Here is a 24,849-nt window from a genome sequence, read left to right as displayed (position 1 = left end):
GTCAGCTTGTCCCCCCCCTCCTCATTCATTCATTCATTCATTCATCCAGCCCTTATTACATGGCTGTCACCCTGGACCCTGCCGTATGTGAAGTTTTCCATTTTTTTCCCCTGGGAATTCAAGAAAAGAAAGGCAGCACTCAAAACCCAGATCTTTTGGGTGCTCTATAAATAAAACCCAAGCTTCATTTTTTCTTCCCTTCCTGCTTCTCTTCCAAGCTTTGCTTCTCTTGGCAGGTCACACGAGCCAGGGTGCTTTGGTGGCTAGTGAAAAAAAAAAAAAAAGAGAGAGAGAGAGGGAGAGAGAGAAAGAAGAAGTCACTGTGTAACTGTGCTGGGACCTTCAGAAATTCTAATGATGAAAGACAGCATGCAGGCCCTCACTTCCCCTTTCTGCACGGCGCAGGCCTGGGTGCCCGCCACCAGACAGGAGCAGTCCTCCCTGGGGAGCCCGAAGCAAACATGGATCAAGAAGCCATGGGCAACATCGTCCTGCTGGCCATCGTCACCCTCATCAGCGTGGTCCAGAACGGTAAGGGGAGGTCCTCACTCAGAAGGCGGGCCAAGGGCAGATTTTGTTTGCCTGTTGCTGTAAAGTCAGGCTCACACAGCTCTCTGTGTCTGTGCGCACTTTGGCCCACTTTTGCCTTATTCGTTATTTGTTTCTTGTTCTTTGAATGTATGGGTGTGTGCATGCCTTTGGGGTTTTCCTTCTGCTGGTATTCCTTTCACTTTAATGGTGGTGACTAACCGTGTTTGCAGAACCAGGTCAGCAACCTAGAGGTTTTCTTCAAACCCTGATTGAAGTGTCTTGCGAGCAGCATTTTAACCATTAATTACTGTGGCTGGAGACAGGGCAGGAGGCAAGAAGCCTAGACGGGGAAAGTAAAGTACATCTTTACTCAGACACTGGGCTTTGATAAGGGCAGCTGGGCTGACTTCAATGCAACTGAGATTTTCCGTCACCTGTAGGCTTAAAAAGAAAAGAAATGTGAATTTGGAAGGTGGGAGGGAGAAATCACCTTACCATTATTTTATCTATGAGTTGTTCTTTTTTTTCCCCTTGCAATACTTCCTTTTTTTTCTAGCAATGTCCAATTTTGAAGCATTTTTCCTATGCATGACATATTTACATAGAGAGAGGAAGCATTTTTCTTGTGTGGGGTTTGCATTTCCATTAACCTTGCTGGCACTTGAAAAACCAAGCAAGGGACGCAGACCTGAAAAAGACAAGACTGTGTAGAATTTTCTCTTTAGACTTCTGAGTTAAGACTGCCACAGACTGTTTTGAGAAGTATTTCCAGTGGCTTCATGTTTTGTAGTTTATTAAGACAGAGGAAAAAAGAAGAGTGATTACTAAGGGCAGCTGCTGTAACCTAATGGTCATTACTGCATGTTCCCACACTATCACACTTGGGAAACTTGAGTATTTAACTGATTTGGGATATCCTGTTATTTCCCCTCACCCTCTCCCAGCTTGAATGTGGACAGAGGCTTTAGCTTCGGCTTCTGAGCCCTAGAGTAAGGCTCCCCTGAGACCTCCCCACACCAGAGAGGCCCAACTTTGCATCCTCCCAGTAGGTTTCCTATATGGACCAACAGTTGGCCACTTTTTGACCCAAACATTTTCGTACTAAATCCATGCCATCAAGTTGCAGCTCAGAGTGGGAGCAAAGGGATTGTATAGGCTGCCGTTCCTCAAGCCATTTCTGTTTCATGCAGGGACCGTGAGCGCTCTTGGTCTTGCATATCAGCCAGGGATTCATTTATTCAACCTGCGTACGTCTCGCAGGACCCGCCGGGCCGGGCAGTGTCCTGGCTTTATGGGGACAGCGCTGGTGCGGACCCCCAGAAAGGGAAAAGATAGTGAGAACAGATGGCCAGCCATGGTCAACAGGAAGAATTCGAAGACCCTTCTGGTGTCCGTAGAGGCCGTTTTGCATGGGGCAGTGGGAGGCTGGGCAGTGATTTTTCAGCTCTGTGTAGGGTCTCCCCGCTGGCTCTTCCCCTGATAAGCGTCCCCTTAGCCAACAATGCCAGTGGACTGGGGAGCACTGACCTTCCCACGGCCTGTGTGGATGGGGCTAACCTAGCTGGAGGGTTGGCGCTCACCCTGAGCCGCTCCCTCTCAGTGCAGAGCTGACTTGGGGGAGACTGCCGAGTGTCCTGTTGTGAGTACAGAGTCTCTTCATCTCCCTGGAGATGCAGAACCCACCCTTGGTCTGTGGAGTGGGTCTGGGGCTTTTTCCCCTAGTGGCAGAACAAACCCTGATCGGACTTGAGGAGGGACGGTGAGTTCCTAAGTGGTTTTGGCAGTGAGATTAAGTCTTCTTCCTTGGTACAGTATGGAAGGAGAGATTATAGCTGGCTGAATGTCTGAGCCTTAACAACCACAGTCTAAGGGCTTTGACTTTTGACAGGCCATTTCAGATAGATAGTGATGGAACACCAGTGGCCTCACTAATAGAGGTCCACCAACTGAGGAGTGGGATGGAGGCTTCCTGATGGAGAGATACAAGTACGGGTTTGAGTGGAGCTCCCGTTTTTGGAGTGGAGCTCCCGTTTTTGGACTGGAGACTTTTTCAGGCTGAGCAGACCCTACATGGTGGCCACATCCTGTCCTCTGCCCTCCCCCACCCGCCCTGAGCCACTAGGGCAACTTGGCTCCAAGGGTGACTTTGTAGAGCTCGGGCACACCCTTGCTTGGGGAAGAGACAACCGGCTGCTCTTTTGAAGCCGCAGAAGCAGCCCAGCCACCCTCCCCTCTGAGGCAGAGACCTCCGACTACCATGTGATGCTGAGACCACTGTGTGAGGCCTGCTTTTTATTTGTAACTGTGAAATGTGTCCATGTCGGGCAACAAGAAAAATTCCAGTGACTTGGGAGAGAACATCTGTACTTGCTTGCACCATGAGTTTTCAGGTAAACACAAAGGTTCAAGTGCATGCCCAGAGCCTCTCTTTGCAATTCTAATTAACTACAATGTTGCAACCATAGGTCTTCCTTACAGAGTTCAGAAAATATGCAAAAACTGTGCCTCTCTCCTCCTGCCCTGCAAAATGTCATTTTGAGCCCTTCCTGTTAGTTTTAAGGAATATTTACATGTTGTTGCCAGGTGCCACAAGCTTTGTCTTTGTCCCGAGACAAAGAGGTCCTGTCCACCTGTGTCCATGATGATATCCAGGGTCTGTGCTCTCTGTACCCTGTGTGAACCTCATTTCCTGGGAAGAGGCCACACAGCCCAGCCCGCCTGGGGGAACTTCCTCCTCTGACTCTTAAACATTCTGTAGTCATCAAGATCTTTGAACCTGGGGTCCTCTTCCAGCTTGATCCAGCAAAACACAGATTTGGAAGCACAGAACAAGTTGAAAACACATCGTTCGGAGAGAGCTGGGCCAGAACCACCAAAGCCTGGTTTCCCAGGGAGTAAAGATAGAGGCGTTTCCTATGAATAGCATCCAGAGAGCCTCCAGCTTCTCCTGCCAAGGTGCCAGCAGCGCTGACATGCAGCAAACCTGAAAAAACACAGTTTTGGGGAAAGTGATTTCCATAGGAAACCAAGCTAATGAGATTGAGAGGAGAGGGTGAGCTGGGGGGAAGGGCACCGAGCCTGGTGCATGGAGTCTGAACGGCAATAGCAGAGAAAAGATGTCCTCCAGCTGGAGAGCTGTTCGCACAGCCCTTCTGGTTGCAGGGAAAGGTGGTGGGAATTGGCATCATCCTCTCTCCTTCACTCTCTTCTTACCGTGAAGCCAAGAAGTGGGGGAGACACGATGTCCCCACAGACACAAGGGTTTGTGAGAATAGTGATAAGGAAGGATATAGAGCTGGTACTGAGCGCCTACCTTCCCACACCATCCCTGGTACTCTTATCCCAACACCAACACTCCTAACTAATCTCATGGGCACCATATTGGAAGACCTCACAACCCAACCTAGGGTTGGATGGGCTCTAGAAACAGGACTCATGAAGTGTCCCAAAGCAGAAATCTTATTTATGCCATTCTCAACAGCTCCTACCTGAACTCTCCCGTGCTAGAGAGCTCACGACCTACCTAGCTTGCTTTCTCCTCGTTGGGTGTCTTGAGGTATTATTGCCAACACAGAGCTTTGTGTTGGCAATAATGCCTCACTGAATCCTTGAAGCCTGTGGAATATACACTATTATTATTCCTGTTCTACAGAGAAGCCATGTGGGGCTTGGAGAGGCTAGACCATTGGTTGAAAATCCTAGAGCTAGTAGTGGTGAGACTGGGATTCAAACCCTTTCCAAAAAGTAGACGCTTCCACTATGTATATTGCCTCAGATACATTTATTCAAATGTATACCCCCCGAGAAGTCCTATTGCCCTATAACTTCCATCCACTGGTCCTGTTTCTATTCTCTGGAAAAGCTTGGACTATGCTTACTGCCTCTAGATTTATGGAGTCAGCTGTACCATCCTGCCTTCAGTGTACCACTTCTCAGCTGACTTGTTTTCCAGGGTCCCTTGTCGTTGGGTTGCCCCCTCCCTCCCATCTTGCCCCGTGATCTCTAAGATGCAGATGATAGATGCTTGATGTCCAGGGAAACAGTTCCTGGGATCCAGACAGCAATTCTGTGAAAATAATCATGGGCGTGTTATGCTTTGAACACTTGTATCTGTCTGCTGGTGCCTATTAACTTTGTGCTTAGCTGAATTCTCCAGTATCTTTTTATGTGATCCTGAGAAAGTTAGTTGGCTTCTCTGGCTCTCAGTTTCCTCAACAGAGAAGTGGAGCTATGATAACTTCCATATGTGCTGGTCGGAGGCACTGTGTAGAACACCCGAGCCAGCGGGGGCCCAGTGTGTGTGGTAGGAGCTCAGGGATGGTCTGCAGCCTTTTCTCTCCATGTCTCTGGTGCTCTCTCTCTCTCTCTCTCTCTCTGGTTTGGCCTACCGTCAAGAGCTGGCCAAGATAAGCGTGCTCATGGTCTCTGCGCGAGAAGTTTCTGTGACACCGTGGAGGATAATGTGGGGGGTGGCGGGTGTGAGTGGGCGGTGAGGAGTGGGCAAAGGAAGCCAAATTCTTTCAAGTTTAGCTAAGCAGGTGGGAGAGGTAGAGCCTAGTGGAATGAGGCAGGCTGGCTTTAGTTTCATTTGATGGGTGGGAAAGATCAGAGTCTGTTTCCAGGGTCAAGAGATGGAGGAAGAAAGAGAGGGAAGTTCAGGAAAAGGGGAGAACACCGATGAAACAGAGGGCTGAAGGGGTGAGGAATGGGCTCAAGGTCACAGGTAGAGAGCAAGCCCTGGCAAAGAGGAAGAGGTTGGCTCCTCTGAGCGAGGGGAGAAAGAAGAAAGGCAGATGCTCAGTACAGCCACGTGGTACGGCTGGTGGCTTTCTTAATATCTGTGTCATGTTCAGAGGCAAGGGCCGTCCCACTGGGTTCTGGAAAGGCAATGGTAAGAATTTTCTACTGTATTCTGTAGTCCGAAGAGACATTCAGAACAGCCAGATGTGTAATTCCGCCCCGTGTGGCTGATGGAAACCCCGTGGTGAGCTACAGTGTGACAGCAATGGGGAAAACACCACCCCCTAGGCTCCCCCAGCCCCCGGACTCGAATCCCCAGCTGCACTGCTCCCCAGTGGAGTGACTCCGAGAGAGCTATCAGCCCTCCCTGAGTCACTGTGTCTTTGTCTATGAGGTGGGGACAGCACTGCCGACTTTGCAGCCGTGGGTGCAATGCCTAGTAAGGGAGCCGAGGTCAGGCGTCTGCTGGAGAGCCTGGAGTTGGCCGCTGTCCCCTTCAGACCAGTGGCCCCGTAGCTCTGTTCCAGACAGGCATGTTGCCTGTCCTAGTCAGCCATCCTAGTCAGCTCCCTCCTATTTCCCCCCTGTCGTAGACCCTGATCTGGCAAAAGACAGAAGGCTCTCTGCTTAACATCATTCCTCATCTTACACCTGCCAGAAACCCCTTGTTGCTCGTGAGATGGGAATAAGTTCTAATTTTCTTAACATGGCTCTCATCAAGGTCACAGTCACGCTGCTAAATCCGGAAGGCACTTCTCAACGATCTTCTTCTTCGGGGCCGGGCTCACTGCTTCCTCATTCAATCCACCCTGGAAGCACGTCACAGGGCTCCTTACCCCCTCTGCCTGCTCTTCTGTCCACGGCTTGGCACACTGTGCAATTTTAATATAAGTGTTTTGTTCACTGTCTTATGGTCTGTCTCCTCTCTCACCCTTGCTGGAACATAAGCTCCTCAGGCCAAGGTTCTTGGTGCATTTTGTTCTCTGATGCAAGCTAAGCGTCTGGCATATGGCAAGTCACAAAGAAAAATGTCTTTGAAAGAACAATTCACCATCTACCTCTTTGGCCTCATTTGTAATTCCGCCAGTTTCCACTCCCTGCTCTCGATTTCCCCCATCGTAAGCTGGACAGCAAACTAAAGACAGTTCCTGCCTCTGTGCCTTTGCACATTCCATCCCACTCGAGTGGGGTGATCTCCTCTGTTGCTCCCTCCATCTTGTTGGCTAATTCCTACTTGTTTGCAGATCTTACCCTAGAGGTCGCCAGTAGGGATTCCCCTGTGAACCCAACACTGAATTAAGTTGCTTCTTGGACCCTCAACGTCTTCACGTTCTCAGTCAGTTCTGTCTTTGCGTGAATCAGTAGAGTACAATTTCTGCTCTGTGTGTTTATTTCCTTCAACTGAAAGATTCTTGAACGTGGGGGGCTGTGTCTTGGATGGCTTCACCATCACCAAATGCAGTGATTTGTAGAGATAGCTGCAGAATGAATTTTTGCTAAGTGACATTTGATGGAAGACATTTAGGGCGGTTTGGAGGGCACACAGAGGGAACATTAAATATTCTAGTAAAATAATGGGATGCCAGGCTCATGAACGTGCCTCTTATAAAGATCCAAACCTTTCCCTCTGCCAGGGTTCTTTGCCCACAAGGTGGAGCATGAAAGCAAGACACACAATGGGCGGAGCTTCCAGAGGACGGGAACACTTGCCTTTGAGCGGGTCTACACTGCCAAGTGAGTCCAAACCCTGATACTGCAAACCAGCAGAGTGGGGCCCTGGGCACAGGGGGCTCCTTACCAGAGTGAAGACCACTCTCGAGGCTCCCTGAATGTCTGGGCCAACCTTCAGAGGGCCACGGGAGGCAGAGTCCCCGGGAAGGTTGAAGCTCACCGGGGGAGGGGCGGGGGGTGGGAGTGGGGATGGCTTTGTGGGGACTCTTTGTCATCTTCATAAGTGCTAGTGTTTTAAAGAAAGAATTGGGCGTACCAGGGGTGGGAGTGGGGAGTCGTGCGATCGCCACGGCTTCTCCTGGTTCCAGAAACTCTGAGCCAGTGTGGTCAGAGTCTTACCAATTTCCGGGGGAATTAGTCCACAGGTACTACCATGAAAACCAACCATTGCTCATCGGCTGGCTCTGCCCCTTGTGTCCCACTTGGTGGACATATGTGGAGGTGTGGCAGGACCTTTCATAAGGCCCGGTCTCCTTGAGCAACCAGAACAAGGACAGTAAGAAGGGAGGAACTATGCAATTGGTTCCCCTTCCCCTTCTCATTCTTTACTTTTGAATAAAAAAGCTGCTTGAAGACACCTGAATGGCTCAGTGAAGGAGATGGGAATTATTTGGGATGCAAATCTGGATGGCTGTTATTCCAATGCTCATTCTTTCCTTTATGCAGAATGTATCTGAACAGCAGTTTTAGGCAGTGGCCTGTCCGCCTCTCTGTGCCTGTGAAGAGGGGCTGGTTAGAGGGGAAGCCTTCACTCTGAGCTGGCTAAGGAGCTGGCCTTCAGTCGTAACTCAGAAGTGACTCTGAGGGCCCCCAGAGAGCTTTCCAGAAGGGCAGTCGTGGACACCTAAGGACATCATCGCAGGCTGATGTCCTGGTCCCCTCACCCTGTCTGGGCCCTTTTGTCTTGGGCTTGGGCCTTCAGGTTGCTCCTGAGCGTCGGCAGTCCCTCCAAGACCTCCCCCTCTCTTGGGTCCTCGCCACCTATTGTGGTCTTCTGTCCTCAGACTGAGCAGTCCTTGCCAGGGTCACTCCGGCAGTCGGATCTCGAGGAAATCCTTTGCTGAACTACCTCCAGGGATGGCTTTTCTTTCTTTCCTTTTTTTTTTAATTTTTTTATTTTTTTTATTTAACATTTGGGCCTTCAGTGTATGAAATTAGGTTTCCATTTTGCCAGCAAAGAAAAAATGGAGCAGGCTAGGTGATTCAGTGTCTGCCCTTTCCGCCAGGGGTGGGCTAGTTCTGTGCTCACATCAGTCCCCCGGGGCCAGCCCCCAGATTGCAGAACTGCCCTTTGGTGGTGGCTGCCCTGCGTCATTTGGAAGGGTGGTTTGGAAGTTCTGCAATGGTGTGGGGTTCCTGACAGAAGAAGTGGCCAGAGGAGAGAGGTGGGGCATTTTTGCTGCCCAGGGGTCCCCATGGTGTGGATGCCGCAGCCCAGCTCCCCCGATCCATGCGTGGATCGATCCACGCGTCTTTACCGCTTCATCTCCATAAAAGAGGAGCGAGAAGAGGGAGCTGTGGAGAGGTAGGAGCTCAGGTGGAGAAGAGGAATTTTCTGTAAGATGAAGTTGGCCCAGACAGCGCTGTGGTTCTGTTACCAAGACCACTTCCTCCCCGACCCAGCTAGCAGCAAGCACTTGGTGTGCCTGTGGTGGTTATATAAGGGCCCAAAGGCTGGGGATGCCTGCTACTTACTATGTGCCGGCAAAAGTCAGGGGCGCCTGGTCTGCTTGCACCTGCCAGGAAGCTACAGGCAAGGGGTTATGGGTTGGTTCAGTAGAATTTCTTCTCCAGCGGTAGCTTGTCTAGAGACCTCCAAAAGCACCAAAGAGGGTGCGAGTTGAGCCAGGGATTTGCATAAAGAAAAGAACATGTATTTAATCCCGCTCTCTAAAAACTAAGAAATTAAGCTTTACTCATGTTTAATACACAGTTTGAAAGTGGACTGTGTGTGTATTATACCTGTCACAAGGTTGTGTGATCAAATCTTCTGGTTGATGGGGTGTGAGATCATAAATGTTTCCAGACCATGGCTATTGAGAAAAACTAGCATAACAGGATAAATGGTGCTGGTGGACTGAAAAGCCCAATGTGTATTTTTCAGCCTAAAATATGACTGCTGACGGATACAGATGGTTCTGGATTTGGGGGACCATTGGTAAACAGACATTCTAGTGAGGTGTGGCCCATCAGCTCCAACTTGTCCTTGGTTAATGGTCTGTCCCATCACCCATCACCCAACAGGGCAGAACTGAGTCAGGGTTTGAGAGACAAAAAGAATCTTAACCTTGACTCTCTGTTCAGGTGTATAAAACACAGTTCAAAGCTCTGTTCCCCAAGGAGGAGCACAGCTAGAGCAAAGTTTGATTTCTGAAGGAAAAGCTCAGTTAACAGGTCCACGATTCTTCCCTATGAGGCCAGGCAAGCACAGGCTGTGGAGAGGAGAGGGGTCTCTGGAGAAGTGTAATTTTCTGACATGTGTTCCGTAGATTACCAGTTCATGGGCTGGTATCACCTGTTACAGATAAGAAAAAGTTCTGGACAGCAAGACTTCTGAGAACTTTTAATGTACTGAGGAACATTGTGATTCTTGGTTCTCTAAGAAAGGGAAGTCTTTTTTTTAAATTACAGATACACAGCCCATTTTTTTTTTCCAAAACATTTTTTATCAAGGGTTTAGTGTTTCACAAAATGCATTTTTGGTAATGCCACCTTAAATTTTCTTTCTCCTCTGCGCCTCTCAAAATCCCCCTCAGCCTCCCTTCTAAGTGGGGTGGGCTTGTAAATAATTTGAAGGTGATAGACCTGCCTTGATTATATTAATTAGTAGTGATACAATTTACGATTATTAGTGATATTTACTTAAGTTAATCCAAACTAACAAAACACTATGTAAGTATGTCAGTATCTGATTCCCAAAGGTGGAGAAAAACAAAAGGGAACATACGTGTCCTTTTCTCCATGAAAACAGTGATAGTGTAACGCATCAAATTGAACACAGCACAGGGAATTGTTGACAAATCTGGCAAGCACCTCAGAATTAGACCTCAAGAAATGAGAGCCAAGATGGGTTTGTCAATTTTGCCTTGCAGAAAAAAATGGTGCAAAACTCTCCACAAAAGAAAATTTAGAATAATGATAATTTGTCAGCAGGAAAGACATTTCTACCAGGGACTGTAAGAAGGAAGACATTGGAGCAGTCAATAGCTACCATTTATTGAAAGCTCATTATGAGTCAGACACTGCTTCATCTCATTTTATTTTCACAAGCCAGGGCGGTAATTGCTAATGTCTCCACTCACCTCTCCTAGATGAGGAAAACCAAGGCTCAGTGAGGCTAGGAAATGCACCCACATTCACTCAGCGGTTGATTAGACAGCGGACCGAGGCTTCATGACTAAAGACCATGTGAGCATCCGCTAGGCTCCATCTCCAGGGACAGCCTCATCACTGACCAAAGCTACTTGAATTCAGCCCAGTGGTGGCTGGGATGGGCACCTTGCTTGGAGTTGTGGGTAGAAGATGTGTCAGAGATCCTGGAGCAGATAAGGACTGGTTCGAGTCAGAGTGAGGAACGGGACTCTGGGTATATTCTGGAAATCCAAAGGAGAAACCCATTCTCTTAAAGTTGGGAGAGATTCATTTAACTCCAAACAGACCACTGTTACTGGAGACCAAGGTGACTTGAGACAATAGGAAGAATGATTGAATGACTAAGTCAATGTCACAATACTATACCATTCTAATGAACAAATTCCTTAGATAATTAAGAATTTTTTATAAATATTGTATCACCCGGATGAAACCAGTACTTAAAAACAAACAAAATAGAAGCATGAGAATGAGAAGGAGGCAGGAGAGAGCTTGGTATTAATAAATTTTCAAAGGATGTCTTCCCACTTTTTCTTGAACTGGGAAATGGATCACATTCAGAATTCCAAGGCTGTGGCTTTGTGCCTCTGATATGTGGTAATAGATACAATGCTTGAGCTCCATGCTGTGTTTGGGACCTGTTTATTCACTAAGTACTTCATCCCAAATAATAAATTTGTTCTGCCGCCTGAACTTCAGAGTTCCTACTGTGTCCACTAGACACAGTGAACCCCGGACACCTGGCAAGGCCAGCAGAGCTCTGCTCTCTCCCCTGTGCCTAGAGCCCAGGATAGGATACACTGCTTTCTTACCTTTAATTTCATTGACTTCTCCACTAGAGGGTCTTCTGATCATCATCAGGACATAAAGACTCCTGTGTCCAGAGACACAGCCCATTCTCTCTGGGTTGTCTGCAGGGGATGGACCAAGGGCTGTTCATTCCAGAGTTCTTGTTGGTAGTAGTGAGGCATGAGATGCTATCAGTCTGAACAAGAGTTCATAGCTGATTTAGGAGGAAAAGCATGAGAACGAGATCAAGGAGGATTGAAGGAATTCGGATAAAAGGCTGAATATATTTTGCAAATGGCATCTCTGCTTTTACCCATACAGTTTGATTTAAATTAGAGCAGTGGTCTTCAAACTCGAGCATGCTTCAGTCTCCTGGAGGGCCTTGTTAAAACACAGATTGCTGCCCCCCCCCCCACCCTGGGAGGTTTTAATTCTGTGGGTCCAAGACGGACATTAACATTTGAATTTCTAGCAAGTTCCCAGGTACTTCTGACACTGCTGAGCCCAGCACCACACCTTGGGCACCCCCTCATTAGAGCATCAACTCTTAAAGTTTATGTGGATCTTAAGAGCTACTATCAGTCTCTTAGTTTTTTCCAGTAAGGAAACAAAGTCCAAAGTGATTGCTTTGCAATTGACGAACAGCTAGTGAATGTCAGGGCAGCGACCTAATCCTAGTCATGCGCCCTTTCCACCCCATTGCTCTGCCCTCCCATCCTTTCATGCTTCCACGTCTTTGAAGGTTGTTTTTCCATGGATGTGTATATCGGTGGTCCTGATCTAGACTAACAGACCTGGTTTTAGAGCTGGACTGAGCAGGATGTGAATCTTGACTCTGCCACCCTGTTGGTCGGTGATGCTGAGCAGGTTACTCTCCAAATCTTGGTTTCTCATGTGAAAATGAGAGTTGCTGTGGTAGGCTGAACAAAAGCCCCCCCCCCCCAAACATTCACATCCTGACCCCGGGAGCGCACGAATAAGTTCTGTTACATGGCAAGAAAGAATTAAGGTCACTAACCAGCTGACCTTGAAATCAAGAGAGTATTCTGGATTATCTGGGAAGACCCCAATGTAATATGAAGGTTCTTTTAAATATGGAAGGAGGCAGAAAAGTCGGTGTCAGGAAGACACAAACAGCCATCACTGTCTTTGGGGTTGGCAGGGGTCACGAGCCAAGGAAGGCAGGTGATCTCCGGAAGCTGAGAAAGGCAAGGAAACGGATTCTTTTTTTTTTTTATTTTTTAATTTTTTTATTTATTTAACAGACAGAGAGCACAAGTAGGTAGAGAGGCAGGCAGAGAGAGAGAGAGAGAAAGAGGGAGGAGAAAGCAGGCTCCCCGCTGAGCAGAGAGCCTGATGCGGGGCTCGATCCCAGGACCCTGGGATCATGACCTGAGCCGAAGGCAGAGGCTTTAACCCACTGAGCCACCCAGGCACCCCAAGGAAACGGATTCTTGGCTGGAGTCTCTGGCAGGATTGCCGCTGTGCAGATACACCTTGGTTGTAGCCTGGTGAGACCTACTTTGGACTTCTGACCTCTTCACGATTTGTCTTGTTTGAAGCCGCTGAGCTGGTTCCAGCAGCCATAGAAAATGCCAGCAGTCACTCCTGTGCCCTCCTGTGCCACAGCGAGTTTGTGGGAGACGGAGCTGTAAGACAACAGCATGGTGGCTAGCGTGAGATGACAGCCCCTCCACAGGAGCCAGGACTGAGCCCTGCACGCTGTGATCGCACTGCCAGCCAGAGACCTTCCTGGGCACCAGCTTTTCTGAGTCGACCCTGGTTTCTCTCTAATGCTTGTAGCTTACCTCTCGTTTCCCCAGCCCAGCCTGTGGGTCTGCGCTGACTTGTGCGGCTGACAAAGGTTTCCTGAGTTGAAGTCCTCTCCCCTGCACCCTCCCCCTAATTCTGACAGCCGCCACAGCCCTGCTGTCTGTGTTGCTCACTTTTCAATTCCAAGAAGCACTTTGGCACAGCCCGGAGCAGGAACCCTGCCAAAATGAATCCATCAAGAAACCAAGTCTCCCGTTGGCTTTGCGGAGAAAGGGAATGAACGGGTTCCAAGCATGTGTTTGCTTCGTCCCACTGCCCATTTCTGATGGGGCAGCCGAGTCTTACTGGTAGATGTAAGTGCGATTATGAATGGGGTTTTCGCCTCATGTGTGATGGTGATTGTCAGTCTGGGGTTTCAGGTGATTTTCCGAGTGCGCTGCAATAACATGTTTTCCGGTTTTTCTCCTCCTTGTTTTTCTTTTTATTCTACAGCCAAAACTGCGTCGATGCGTACCCCACTTTCCTTGTTGTGCTCTGGAGTGCCGGGCTCCTGTGCAGCCAAGGTAACTGGGGCTTCTCTGTGGTGTTCCCTTTCTGAAACGTGCATCTTGAAGGGGTTCAAGTACAGGCTTTTTGTTGAAAAGACTTTGCCTGACCTCCAGCTCTGCCAGGTGAAGCCCGGTGAGGGGAGAGCCCCCGGGGTAGGGGGGGTGTTTCTGGCATGCTGTGTGCCCGGCAGGAGTGGGTGTGATTATGCATGGCTAATGCCTGCTCCCCGGTGGCTGGGTGAGAGCGGCTCTGCCGACAAGGGTGGTTTAAGGCTAAATGTGACTCAGAATCCTTAAGCAGCGTTCGCTCAGATACAAGGACATTATAAATGAGAGCGCCTGAGGGATCTATTCTGGGACCGCTGTTGCTCGGCGTGTCTGCTAATAAGCTTCCCGCGTGGCGGTCCTCTGCTGGGCGTGTGTCTGCAGAGCTGCGGGCCGGATTCCAGGTCTGCAGCCTTCTCCTGGGTGATCAGCAGCCCACAGTCCCGACTCCAGCAGGTTGACTCCCAGAGTTGATTTAAAATGAAATGGAAACCAGAGTCCTGGGTTTTGGTTGCCTTTGGAGCTTGGCATCGCGCCTGGTGCAGGCTTGGTGCGACCTGGCTAGCTTCCATGCCGTGGCCCCGCAGGGTGTGCACCTAAGAAAAGGCCACTGGTGTCCTCCGAGGGGCTAGGTGATCCTTATCATCCTCGCCCACTTTATAGAGGAGGTGGAGGGGATATTATCTCCCTCTAGTGTTTGTGAGGACACTTTGGTTCGGGGAGATAAGGTTACTTGTTCAAGGTCACTCAGGGAGTGAACGTGGAGCCAGGATGAGAGCCCAGGTCTGTGGGGCTAACTTTTGGACTTCTCACAAGTATCCTTCTGCGTTATTCACGTATCTACTGCATATACATTGAACACCTTCTACATGGCAAGCCTTGGGGTTGGACACACAGTGATAAATAAAGAGATGGCCGTGCAGCACGTGACATGTGGTGAGAGGAACCACAGGGAAGATGTGGATGGGTAAATTATTGCCGAGAGTGAGAAGGGCCAGAAAGGAAAGTGATCAGGTGCAGCGACAGGGAACGGAGGTGAGGGATGGCAGCAGAAACTCCTTCAGGGACACCATGTGGCCTCCTTCTGTGCTCCATAAGGCTGTCATTACTCACTATTTATTTACTACTATCTATCCTGAGTGAAAGAAGAAACACGTCTGGCGTAACTTGAAAAATCAAGTCAAACTATGCCTATACGAGGAGTTACGATTCCTTTTATGTCTTAGATGACACTTGATAGAGATGAATCTCGAGTTGTTCTAGCTCGATTAATAATACACAGGGGGTGGGAAGGTGTTTTGGAGCCCTGAAACCACGTATTTCAGCCAAAGCAAATATTGGCCTTGCTAGGGGATGAAAGCGTCAGTAAACCCTTTTCGATCATCATCATTCCTTATGACTGTAGTAAATTCCTGAATTTTTTTAGTCAAAAGGAACCTCAGCAATGCTTCCACTTTACAGAGCAGACCCTTCACTTTACAGAGCAGAAGCCCAAGCCCCAGAAGGACAAGTTGCTTGCTCAAACTCAGAATTTTTGAGTCCAGATTCGAACCCACCGTGCCCTCCTGCTGTTCCGTGCAGCCTGGGTCCGCAAGGCACACAGTGTCCTCTGCAAGAGGGCAGTGACCACAGCCATTTTCCACCCCTGACTCCTGTCAGCCCTTGTTCGGTTTCGCTGCCCACTGAGAGAGAGACACGGGCTAGTAAGTTAGAGTGGAGCTGTCCAGATGGGCCAAACCAGGAAAGACTTTGTCCGGGGCAGCTTGTGAATTATGGCAGTTTTGTGACCTTCAGATAATAGCAGAACCTCATAAGCAGTTCCTTTTGTGCTTTACCTGGCACATGACACTAGTATTTGGGGAGGCAAGGTGGAGTTGGGGCGAGAACACGGATCTGAGAAGGACAGACCAGAGATCGTTCTAAGGACACTTGTTGCTGGTGGTGTGACTCCTGGCTGTTACTCAATTTCCCCATTTGTAAAGCAGGAGTAATTGAGTTCCCTGGTTGATTAAGTGAGACTGTGTGCATAAAGCCTCTGACAGGCTGCATGGCAGAGATCAGACTGAACCATATACACCTGCCAATGCCTGACTGTTTAGGATCCTCAAACATGGCAATTTCCTACAGTCCAGCCTAGTAGTAGGAGCCCAGTAGATGTTACTATTGATGGTGCCATGCTGGTGGTGGTAATAGAGCTTTGAAATTATACAAACATGGTTTAAAATCCCACCTTGTTAAAAAATAAAATCCAACCAAGTAAATTTTGAAGATCTAATTGGCTTTATCAAAGGACTCATGAATCTGGCAGTATGCCATCTAGCAAAGAGAGGGGAGCTCCCAGGAGTTGTAAAAATGGAAGTCTTTTGTAGGAAGGAGGGTGGGGCAAGAAAGTTGTTAGCCAAAAAAAAAAAAAAAAAAAAGGATTGTTCCCAGGAAGGTTTCTTTCCCTTAGAGGGAGGGAGGAGTGTGTGTGTGTAGGGGACACTTATCCTGTAGATTACCTCAACTTCCTTTGAAGGAAGAAGAGGGCCCACGTGGCTGATTACTTCCCTGGCTCGCATCAGAACATTCCTGACTACGTGTTAAGACCGCATTTCTCAGGGAGGTTGAAACGGCAGTTAGATGAGGAATTAATTCCCGCTCTGGGGACTTGGCTTAAGTGATGCCATTTTGGGCCTGTGGTTTTCTTTTTAACAAGCTTTTTCTCGGCTCACCTGACTTTTATGAGTTCATTTAACAGACAATTTTTGAAAGCCAGTATGTACCAGGCACTATGCCGAGCACAGAGATGATGGTTAGCAAAAGGTGGCTGTCCTCTTTTGGTCTGGTAACTGACTCTGGGCAAACTGACTTCCTTGGGCCTCAATTTCCTCATCTGCCCAATGGGGACAGTAATGCGCTCTTCATCAGGCGACTGAGAGGATTGGAGACCCAAGGACCCAAGGAGCCTGGAGCAATGCTTGGCATGTAGAAAGTGTTCTGTCAACAGAATTTGGCCTTCGAACAATGCGGGCAGGTCTTCAGAGGGCATATACCCATGGGCCTATCTCACCCCCCTCGAGTTTTCCTGCTCGGTAGGAAAGCCGCAGTCAGCCCCTCTGTTCAGATGTAGGGTGAGTTAAGTGTTAGCACCTGATCATAGTAGTTCTTGTGGGCTTGGAGTTTCTAACTCTCAGCTCCAAGGTTCAGGACTCCTGCTCCTCACGGCTGTTACAGGGCTAGAAGGCAAAGGGAGTCTTCCTCCCTAGAGATCTTTTTCCTCCCCAAAGATTGATTTATTTATTTGAGAGAGAGAGAGAGAGAGAGGGAGTGCACGAGGCACACAAGCGGGAGGAGGGACAGAGGGAGAGAGAGAATTTCAAGCAAACTCCCGGCTGAACTCGGATCCTGACACGGGGCTCGATCTCACAATCCTGAGATGGCGGCCTGCGCTGAAATCAAGAGTCGGATGCTCAACTGACTGTGTGCCCCCAGCCTCCCCCACCCCCACCAGAGATCTTTTCTGAATTGGCTGCAGTTGTTCAGAAAAGGCTGAGCGTTGCACTGCCTGGAGGCCCAAAGGGGAAGGGTATGCTGTTAAGAGAGCCAGCCTAGGCTGGGCTTGGGGTTCAGGCCTGGCTCTCCCAGGCCCTGCCCTGGGCCACACACACAGACAGACATACACACACCCTGACGATCTTACACAAGCTCCTTGACCCCTGGAGCCCCAGGTGCCACCTCTGGAATAGAAAAGATGATACTGGTCATGTGGAAAGGATTCAGATGGGATGATGGGCAGGAAAACACTTTGTAAACTGCACCATGACGCCGATAGAAAGTAACAGTACTATCACTTCTAGGTTTCCACCAGCCCTAGGCTTTTGGCTGAAGTCCCCATCAGCCCCAACTGCCGGAACCCGAGGCTTCGGCTAGATTTTGCCACCAGTATTAGCTTGCAATGACTGTGTTCATATTATGTAAACTTAGCACGTTCTGGTACCTGTGAAACTCACACGGGCCTCTCCCTTTCTCCGCTTAGTTCCCGCTGCCTTTGCTGGACTGATGTACCTGTTCGTGAGGCAAAAGTACTTCGTTGGCTACCTGGGGGAGAGAACTCAGAGGTAGGCCACCGGTACTGCTTCAGAACCAAGGGTGTGAGTCATGCTTTTTGATCAAGAAGACTGATCACTCACAACCATATTCTGCCTAAGGTTTAAGGCTCTGGGGGGATCCCTTGGGGCCGGAGGGGGAAGGCTCAGTACCATCCATCATTCTTTACCCCCTGAACTTTGCGGGCTCTGCAAATGCAGCTGGGGGGCTGGACTTGTGCCCCCGCTAGCCAACTCCTCCACATGGCCTTGGGCTCACAAAGGATGCTTTAACGCCACGCGCCTCACACGCATTCTTGTAACCCCACACCCTCTACTCCCTCCCTTCACGGTCTGGGCCTTGAATGACTTTCTGTGTCTGGCTTCCCAAGGCCTCTGGGGAATGAAACATTTTATTGTTTGCCTCAAGAAACGAGAGCTCAAGCTTGCACCTTGTGAGACGTTCTCTTGAGTAACAGATCTTCCAGGGACCAGCAGGAAGAACGTTGCAAAAATAGTCCGTGCTCACAGGCAAAGGATGGAGTCTGTGAATAGCGTCCCCGTTGCATTGCTTATAGACGCTGCCAGACGGAAGGCTCCGGAACAGCACTTACATACTTTGACGACACCCGCCTTGGGAAGTCGGGATTTTCATAAAATAAATGAGGATACTTACAGAAGAGATGTTCGAGTTCTAGTCTGCCATCAGTTCCTTAGAATTCCTAAGGTACAAGGAGGGCTCTGAGAGGCAGGCTGGTTCTTACCAGTTCCGGGAGGCTGCCGCCCCTACAGGGACTCCAGCCTTCCCCTCCATTTCTCTCCCTTGTCTGGTTTCACATCCCTCTCTGTCTCTCACAATAGCACCCTTCTTTCGTGGTTAATGGGCTCTCCGCTCAGATAGCATCCTTCAGCGGTGACAAAGGCTCTGACATCCCGCGAGGTCGGCAGGTGAAAGCACTGTCATCTGGGGATCTTGGGAGCCTGTGAAGTTAAATGGCTGGTTGGGGGCTGGGCAGGGAGGGAGGGCGGGTCTGATGGTGAGCTGCCGCCCGGAGGATGGCTCTCCGTCCAGCAATTCTTTCCAGTGCTCATTTCTTCTTCATGCCTCTCTGGTGGTGTTCGAATTTATCCTTGAAAACCACAATTCCATTATGTCTCTTATCCTTATCAACACTGTCATAAATGATGTTTTTTATCCTCTCCCACTCTGGAAAACCTCTATTCTGCCTTTGCCGGGGAGATCACCTGTTGTCAGGAGGTGGAGGAGAGGTGGAGTGTCCATCAGTGAAATCGGTGGGGGGGTGTCTGCTCTCTTGGGCTGCCTCCCTGGGCCTCCCTGTCTTCCTCCCCAAAGTCTCAGGGGTCTGGCCCAGGCGCTGTTCTCTTTCTCTGTCATCACTTGCCTGAGATCTTAAAGTTGCTTTAATTCTAAGACAGTCTGTGGAGCATGACAAAATGTGTTCATTTACCCACGGGCTCTTTTCATTTTCAAGGTAATCACTGCTAGGGAATGAACCGAGGTGGCAAAAATATTAAGATAGAGACTTAAAATCTTAGAACGATTCGATTTCTCTGGACCTCATAGAAACGTGAGTGACCTAACCTCTTAAATGCTGGCCTGGTGTCCCCCGGGAGAGATAGGCGTGATGCCACCAGCCCCCGTACCCTGGTCTGTGTTTATTAGAGCCTTCTCACCTCTCCTGCTTGCATAGCCTTCGTTAGTCATCCATCATGGCGCCCTTTCCTGTGGAGACCAAACATGGCTTCACACTACTTCCGAATACAGGGTCCTGAGCTATTGTCATCAATAGAAATGATAGGTACTAGATGAAATGTCTAATCCTAATCTAGACCAAAATATAGCTTGAGGTGGATGACAGCCTGAGAGCCTCGGTGGCTAGGTCCAAGAGGATTTTCAATTCTGCCTTCTGAGAACTATGAGCTGATACCCTTCCACTGTGGATTCCACTACGGATGTCCACCTCTGTCCTTGGGCTGTGTCACACGTGGACTCTGCAGAGGCTTTCACGACCTAATGTCTTTGGGATCTGCTTATTTCTTAGGCTCACCAACAGAGAAAGATACTGCTCAGCGGGACCCTGGACCCTTCCAGGAATTTCTCCCTTGGGTTCGCAATCATCTTTTGCTCCTTTGTAGAAGTTGCTTTGGCCCCAACCACATCAGAAGTTCTAGTGTCCTTTTTGGTCCAGTGGGTAGGCATGACATTCCTTGATATATTTCCCCCACCAAAGCTTCCTCCTCTTGGGATTTTGTAGTCCCCTCGTTTGTCCCTCCACCACATCCCCCAGAAGTTTATGGCTCCTAGTCTCAGTCCTATATCCTACTCCCTGACCCTTTCTCCTTGTCTTGATTAGGTAGTTTGTAGCATCTCTAGACACAGCTAAGGACGAATTTTACTTTCTTTCTCTTTCATTCTAAGCTACCATCTGGCCCAAGCTCAGTGACTGTTTGGCATTAAAGACTACTTGTCTTTTATTATCTACCTTCCCTGGCTGGCACCAGGCTGCTCTCTCTTCCTGTCCCTCGGAGTCCTGTTCCCAGTTGGAGCTCCTACTTAATTCCTCTTTGCAATTTAAGTTCTCAACCCAGTAGTGGATGGGGCAAAGATTGGCAACCCTTGAGACCAACGAACTCAGCTTAACCAACTCCACCTTCCCTGATTGCTCACTCAGTCCTCATTCACTCCCCATCCGTGTAGTAAATACTGACCACCTCCCCTCAACGAGGTACTAAGTCATTTTGTTGAGATGATAATGAACATGACAGAGGCCCGGGGGCTGCTGGAGTCAGGGGCAGTACCCAAAAGACTAAACCTATAGAAATAATTAGGGGCACAGTTTTCAAAAGTGCTGCTCTATCGGAGTCATTTTCCCCCTTAGTGTCAACATTTTAGAATCCCTGCACCCCCCCCTTCCACAAATATGGACCATTGGGTTACTTCACCAGAGCTAGACTCCTGGGGTGAGTCTAGGGATATCAAGGCTGGTGTTTCTAAAGTGAAACCCACCAACCAATGACATCAGAATTGCCTGGGATGTTTGTTAAAAATACAGATTCCTAGGCCCCACTCTGAACTTATGGAATCAGAATCTCTGGGGTGGGAGCCCAGGGAATATGCATTTTTAACAACTACACACAATTTGGGAAACACTGAAGGCTGTTCATGCCTCTCTTCTAAGAGTGATTCATTTGACAAAAATGTATGGAGGGCCTGATTTATTGGAGGTATGTGGGTGAACAAAACTGTAAAACTGTAAGACTGTGGGTGAACATAAAAACTGTAAGGCCCGTGAGAGAAAGATACTGAGGCAGGATCTTTCTGAGGCAGTATCTTTCTCTCACGGGCCTTACAGTTTTTATTCACTTTAGAAGTTATCAGGTTTAAAGTGGCATTTCTTTATTGAAAAGAACCAAATTGTAAAGCCAGAAGGGACCATAGAGTTTTCTTCTACCCACATTATGTATATATTTTTGTGTGTGAGGCAGGAAAGGTCAGCAACTTGCCCACAGCAGAGAGCTGGGGCTGGAGCTCAGGTGCCTTGATGTCTGGGCTCACCTGTCTCATACCACAGCTCCTTTTCCTCGAAGTTTTAGGCACCTTTGAGAGGGAATTGTTTGTCATAAGGCCTCTTTTATGTTTTCATGTAGGTTTTGTGTGTGCGTTGTGTGTGTGCGTGTATGTTGGAAGGGGGGATACGTTTGTTTCAAAACTAACCACAAAATCCTCGTCTCCAAAATCTGAAGGAGCCCTCAGGAAAGCAGAAGGAGCAGGATTGTGGCCTCACACAGACAAGTTTGAATTCCCACTCTGCCTCTTCTTGGCTGTGTGACCTTTAGGCACATTGTTCAACCCATCTGCTCTGTTTTCCCACCTGGAAAATAGGTTAACAACATGGCATGGAGTAGGTCCGATGGTTCAGTGAAGTCACAGACGGAAATGGCCTGGTCCCTCAGATGCTTAACTTAATGCTCACCTTCCCCACCCCATTTAGGAAGAACTATGTATCACCTTTTACAAACAGTAAAAGAGATGCCTTCAGTTTCAAAGTCTGATTAGGCAGCAGGTGGCCGGGTCTTCCTTCTGCACTCTCCTTAGCTTCCAGCTTCGCCAGAGCCTGGGGCAGGTCCTTCCGTGACCACCTCCCAGGGTCACAGCCCGTCTCCAAGCCTGACAGTCTGAAAAAGGAAGTCCATGAAGTGCCGGAGCTGGGGACCTCGGTTCACCCTTCCTAGCCCTGCAGGTGACGCGCATGCGCAGAGCTCCTGCCTCCCGCCCCCTTCCCATGGTCTGGGGGTTGCTAAGGTACCACGCAGCGGTCTCTTTGGAGGCGATCTGTCCCGAGGCCTTTGAAAAATGCTGCCCAAAGTCAGGAACACCACAATTTCAGCAGCAGGCACTCTCATTTCATCCTTCACCACAGATTTATCTCGAGCACGTTCCGAAACAGCTTTGCAAATCACTTTCTCTTGTTTCTGTAATGAGCATATGGTGGCCTCATTCATGTGAGAAATCTGAGCCACCACAATATTTGACTTTTCACAATTTAATTTCTCTGAACCCTCTGTTCTCTGGCTAGAAAATATCCCTTACTTAGACTCTGTGACTTCCTTATCAGCATTAGCAGGTAACTGTCTGTATTTGTCTGCCGGGAACACTATGATGGAGTACCACAGACAGGGGGCTTCAGAAAACAGAAATGGATTGTTCCACTGTTCTGGAGGTTTGAAATCTGAGATCAGGCTGTTGGCTGCCTCGTTTTCTCCCAAGGCCTCCCTTCTCAGCTCACAGATGGCCATCTTTGCCCCATGTCCCCACATGGTCTTCCGTCTGTGTGTGTCTGTGTCCAAACCTTCTCTTCCTAAAAGGACACTAGTCCTTTTGAGTCAGGGTCCTTGGTGATCACATTTTACCTTAATTACCTCTTTACAGACTCTGTCTCTAAATACAATCATGTCCTGAGGTATTGGGTTAGGACTTCAACATATGAATTGGTGGGGGGGGCACAATTCAGCCCATAACACTCCCTTGAGGAGTCAAATATTCTTCCCAAATAAAGAGACAGAACGTCTCACTTCTTGAGCATGACTGTAAACAGGAAACCAAGGAAGAAGAACACAGCTGGCCAAGGAGCAGCGGTAGGGGCAGCTAGCCATGCCGCTCAAGCTTTAATGGCCTGTGAGTCAAGGAGGGACTTGTCCAAATGCCGATTCTGGTTCAGTGAATCCAGAGAGGGACATGAGATTCTGCATGTCCAAGAAGCTCCCAGTGGATGCTGCTGGTCTGTGGACCACACTTGGAGTAGCAAGGAAATTAGACAGTCAACTGTGGTATGGTTTTCACACTCCTGGCCTAGGAAAGCGATGAGTTACAAGACGAACCTCTGGGGTCCAATTCCAAAAGATACAATTTCTCACACTGAACCTGCCGAATTCTGCTCTCTCTTGATTATGTCAAAAACCAGGCTCAGCAGCCCCAACTCACCTGTTTAGCTGAGCTGGCTGTTCTTGTTGAGCGGTCTTGATTGCCAAAGGGTCCCCTTGCCGGGGTTGTTACTAACAGCCTTAACGAGCCATTTGGCTGGACTTCCCGAACATGCGAGTGCTGGCACAGATGGAACCAGCCCCAGCGGTCACAGAGGATGGAGCAGAGGGAGGCCTGGGCAGCCGCTGTGTACAATTAAGCGGTCACATATCACTGGGGAAATGCCTCCTGACCCCAGCTGCTGATTGGCCTAAGCAGTTTAGGATTTAGAGCCTTCGAGAGAAGACTATGAATGCACTAAAACAGCTCTTTCCCCTCCATTCACTTACAATGTAAGAGCCCGTCTTCCGTGGCGAGGGGCCCAGCTCTCCTTAGCAGGGACATAATGGTATTCCCAAGCAGCCTTAGGAGCCGAGCCTGAACTCTCAGATACCCAAGCACCTTTTAGATTCCTCCAGCCTTATTGGCTCACTGAAACCAGCACCCCTCCCATAGAGGTACTTGGGTCCCATGTTAGAGCCCACTGCCAGCACGGCTTCCCTGGTACTTCCTGGAGCGGAAAAGCCGCAGAAGGGGTCTGACAAGTCAATGGGGTTCCAAATCCTTGGTCAGCATGCCTGATGACCAGCTGACAGAACCCTCCGCCTTCACACTGTCGGGGAAATCGGGAGAGCACCGAGAAGCTGCCCGGCAGAGCTCTAACCGTGATGGGGTTTGGGGTCTAGTCTTTTTAGCTTGGTTTTGAAATATATTCAGTGACAAATAATAGCGGAGACACTCCCATTCTTCCTACGAAGCATATGGAGTAAAAGGAACTCTAATTTAAACCCCATGTATCTCAAAGACGATAACTTTTTTTTGTGAAATTGGTGTCATTTTGCTGCTTCTACAGTTTTCTTTCTCTTCTAGCACACCAGGCTACATATTTGGGAAACGAATCATACTGTTCCTGTTCCTCATGTCCCTTGCTGGTATATTCAACTATTACCTCATCCTCTTTTTCGGAAGTGACTTCGAGAACTACATAAAGGCAGTAAGCACCACCATCTCCCCCCTGCTTCTCATCCCCTGACTCTCCGCTGAAGGCAGGGTCGGCGCTCTCATCGGATCAATACCGAAAGTCGTCATAACTCAGCCCTTGCAAAGCTGTAGCTCCTCTTCAGACAGCTGTAAATCTAATGGCCATCTGGGCTCCGCAGCTTGAGTTAACCGTGATTTCCCTGGAAGAAAATACCTTTGTGTCTGCCCCGCCACTTGAGAATGGCAGTGGCCCCGTTATCTGTTATTCTGACCAGTTACTGTATGTTTCTTGACTTAGCCGGCTTTCTGAAGATGTTTTGTGGCCACACTTATGTGTTCCTAAAATAAAATGCAGAGGCATGTTTTAGGCTGCTGGGTGAGTCTTTTGTGGGTTTGTTGCTACATGTGAACAATTGATCTGCTTTCCTCGCCCTCCATATAATAATAGGAAAGACACTGTTTTTACCCACACACGGGGCTAGAAAGGCAGTCACCAAAATGTCAACTCTGATTATCTCGAGGAGAAGGGATTTGGGGTTAGTTTTACTCTGTGGTTTATATTTTCATGTATTATTTGAAGTTTCTTAATGAGCAACTAAATAGCTCTCAAAAAAGAACCAGGAGAGATGGGGTACTTGGGTGGCTCTGTGGGTGAGCCATCTCTGCCTTTGGCTCAGGTCATGACCTCAGGGTCCTGGGATAGAGTCCTACATCGGGTTTTCTGCTCAGC

At 48.9% G+C, this 24,849-nt stretch overlaps 1 protein-coding gene across 1 annotated transcript; it reads left to right on the top strand.

Moving 5' to 3' along the window:
• Positions 1-310: 310 nt before the first annotated feature.
• ALOX5AP (arachidonate 5-lipoxygenase activating protein) lies at positions 311-24,492 on the top strand. The gene is made up of 5 exons (XM_080798826.1): positions 311-531; positions 6,906-7,005; positions 13,429-13,499; positions 17,548-17,629; positions 24,009-24,492. The coding sequence occupies exons 1-5, from the start codon at positions 462-464 to the stop codon at positions 24,169-24,171; spliced, it is 486 nt and encodes a 161-aa protein (XP_080654952.1). The 5' UTR covers positions 311-461; the 3' UTR covers positions 24,172-24,492.
• The last annotated feature ends 357 nt before the right edge of the window (positions 24,493-24,849 follow it).

Source organism: Martes martes (genome assembly GCF_963455335.1).
Source record: "Martes martes genome assembly, chromosome: 3".
Lineage (NCBI taxonomy): Eukaryota > Metazoa > Chordata > Mammalia > Carnivora > Mustelidae > Martes > Martes martes.
Note: the sequence above shows the minus strand (reverse complement) of the source record. Positions and strands in the feature narration are given on the sequence as shown.

Coding starts and splice junctions, on each gene's coding strand:
- ALOX5AP (XM_080798826.1), top strand. CDS start 462: ATGGATCAAGAAGCCATGGGCAACATCGTCCTGCTGGCCATCGTCACC. Junction 532..6,905: donor CATCAGCGTGGTCCAGAACG/GTAAGGGGAGGT, acceptor TCCCTCTGCCAG/GGTTCTTTGCCCACAAGGTG. Junction 13,500..17,547: donor CGGGCTCCTGTGCAGCCAAG/GTAACTGGGGCT, acceptor TTCTCCGCTTAG/TTCCCGCTGCCTTTGCTGGA.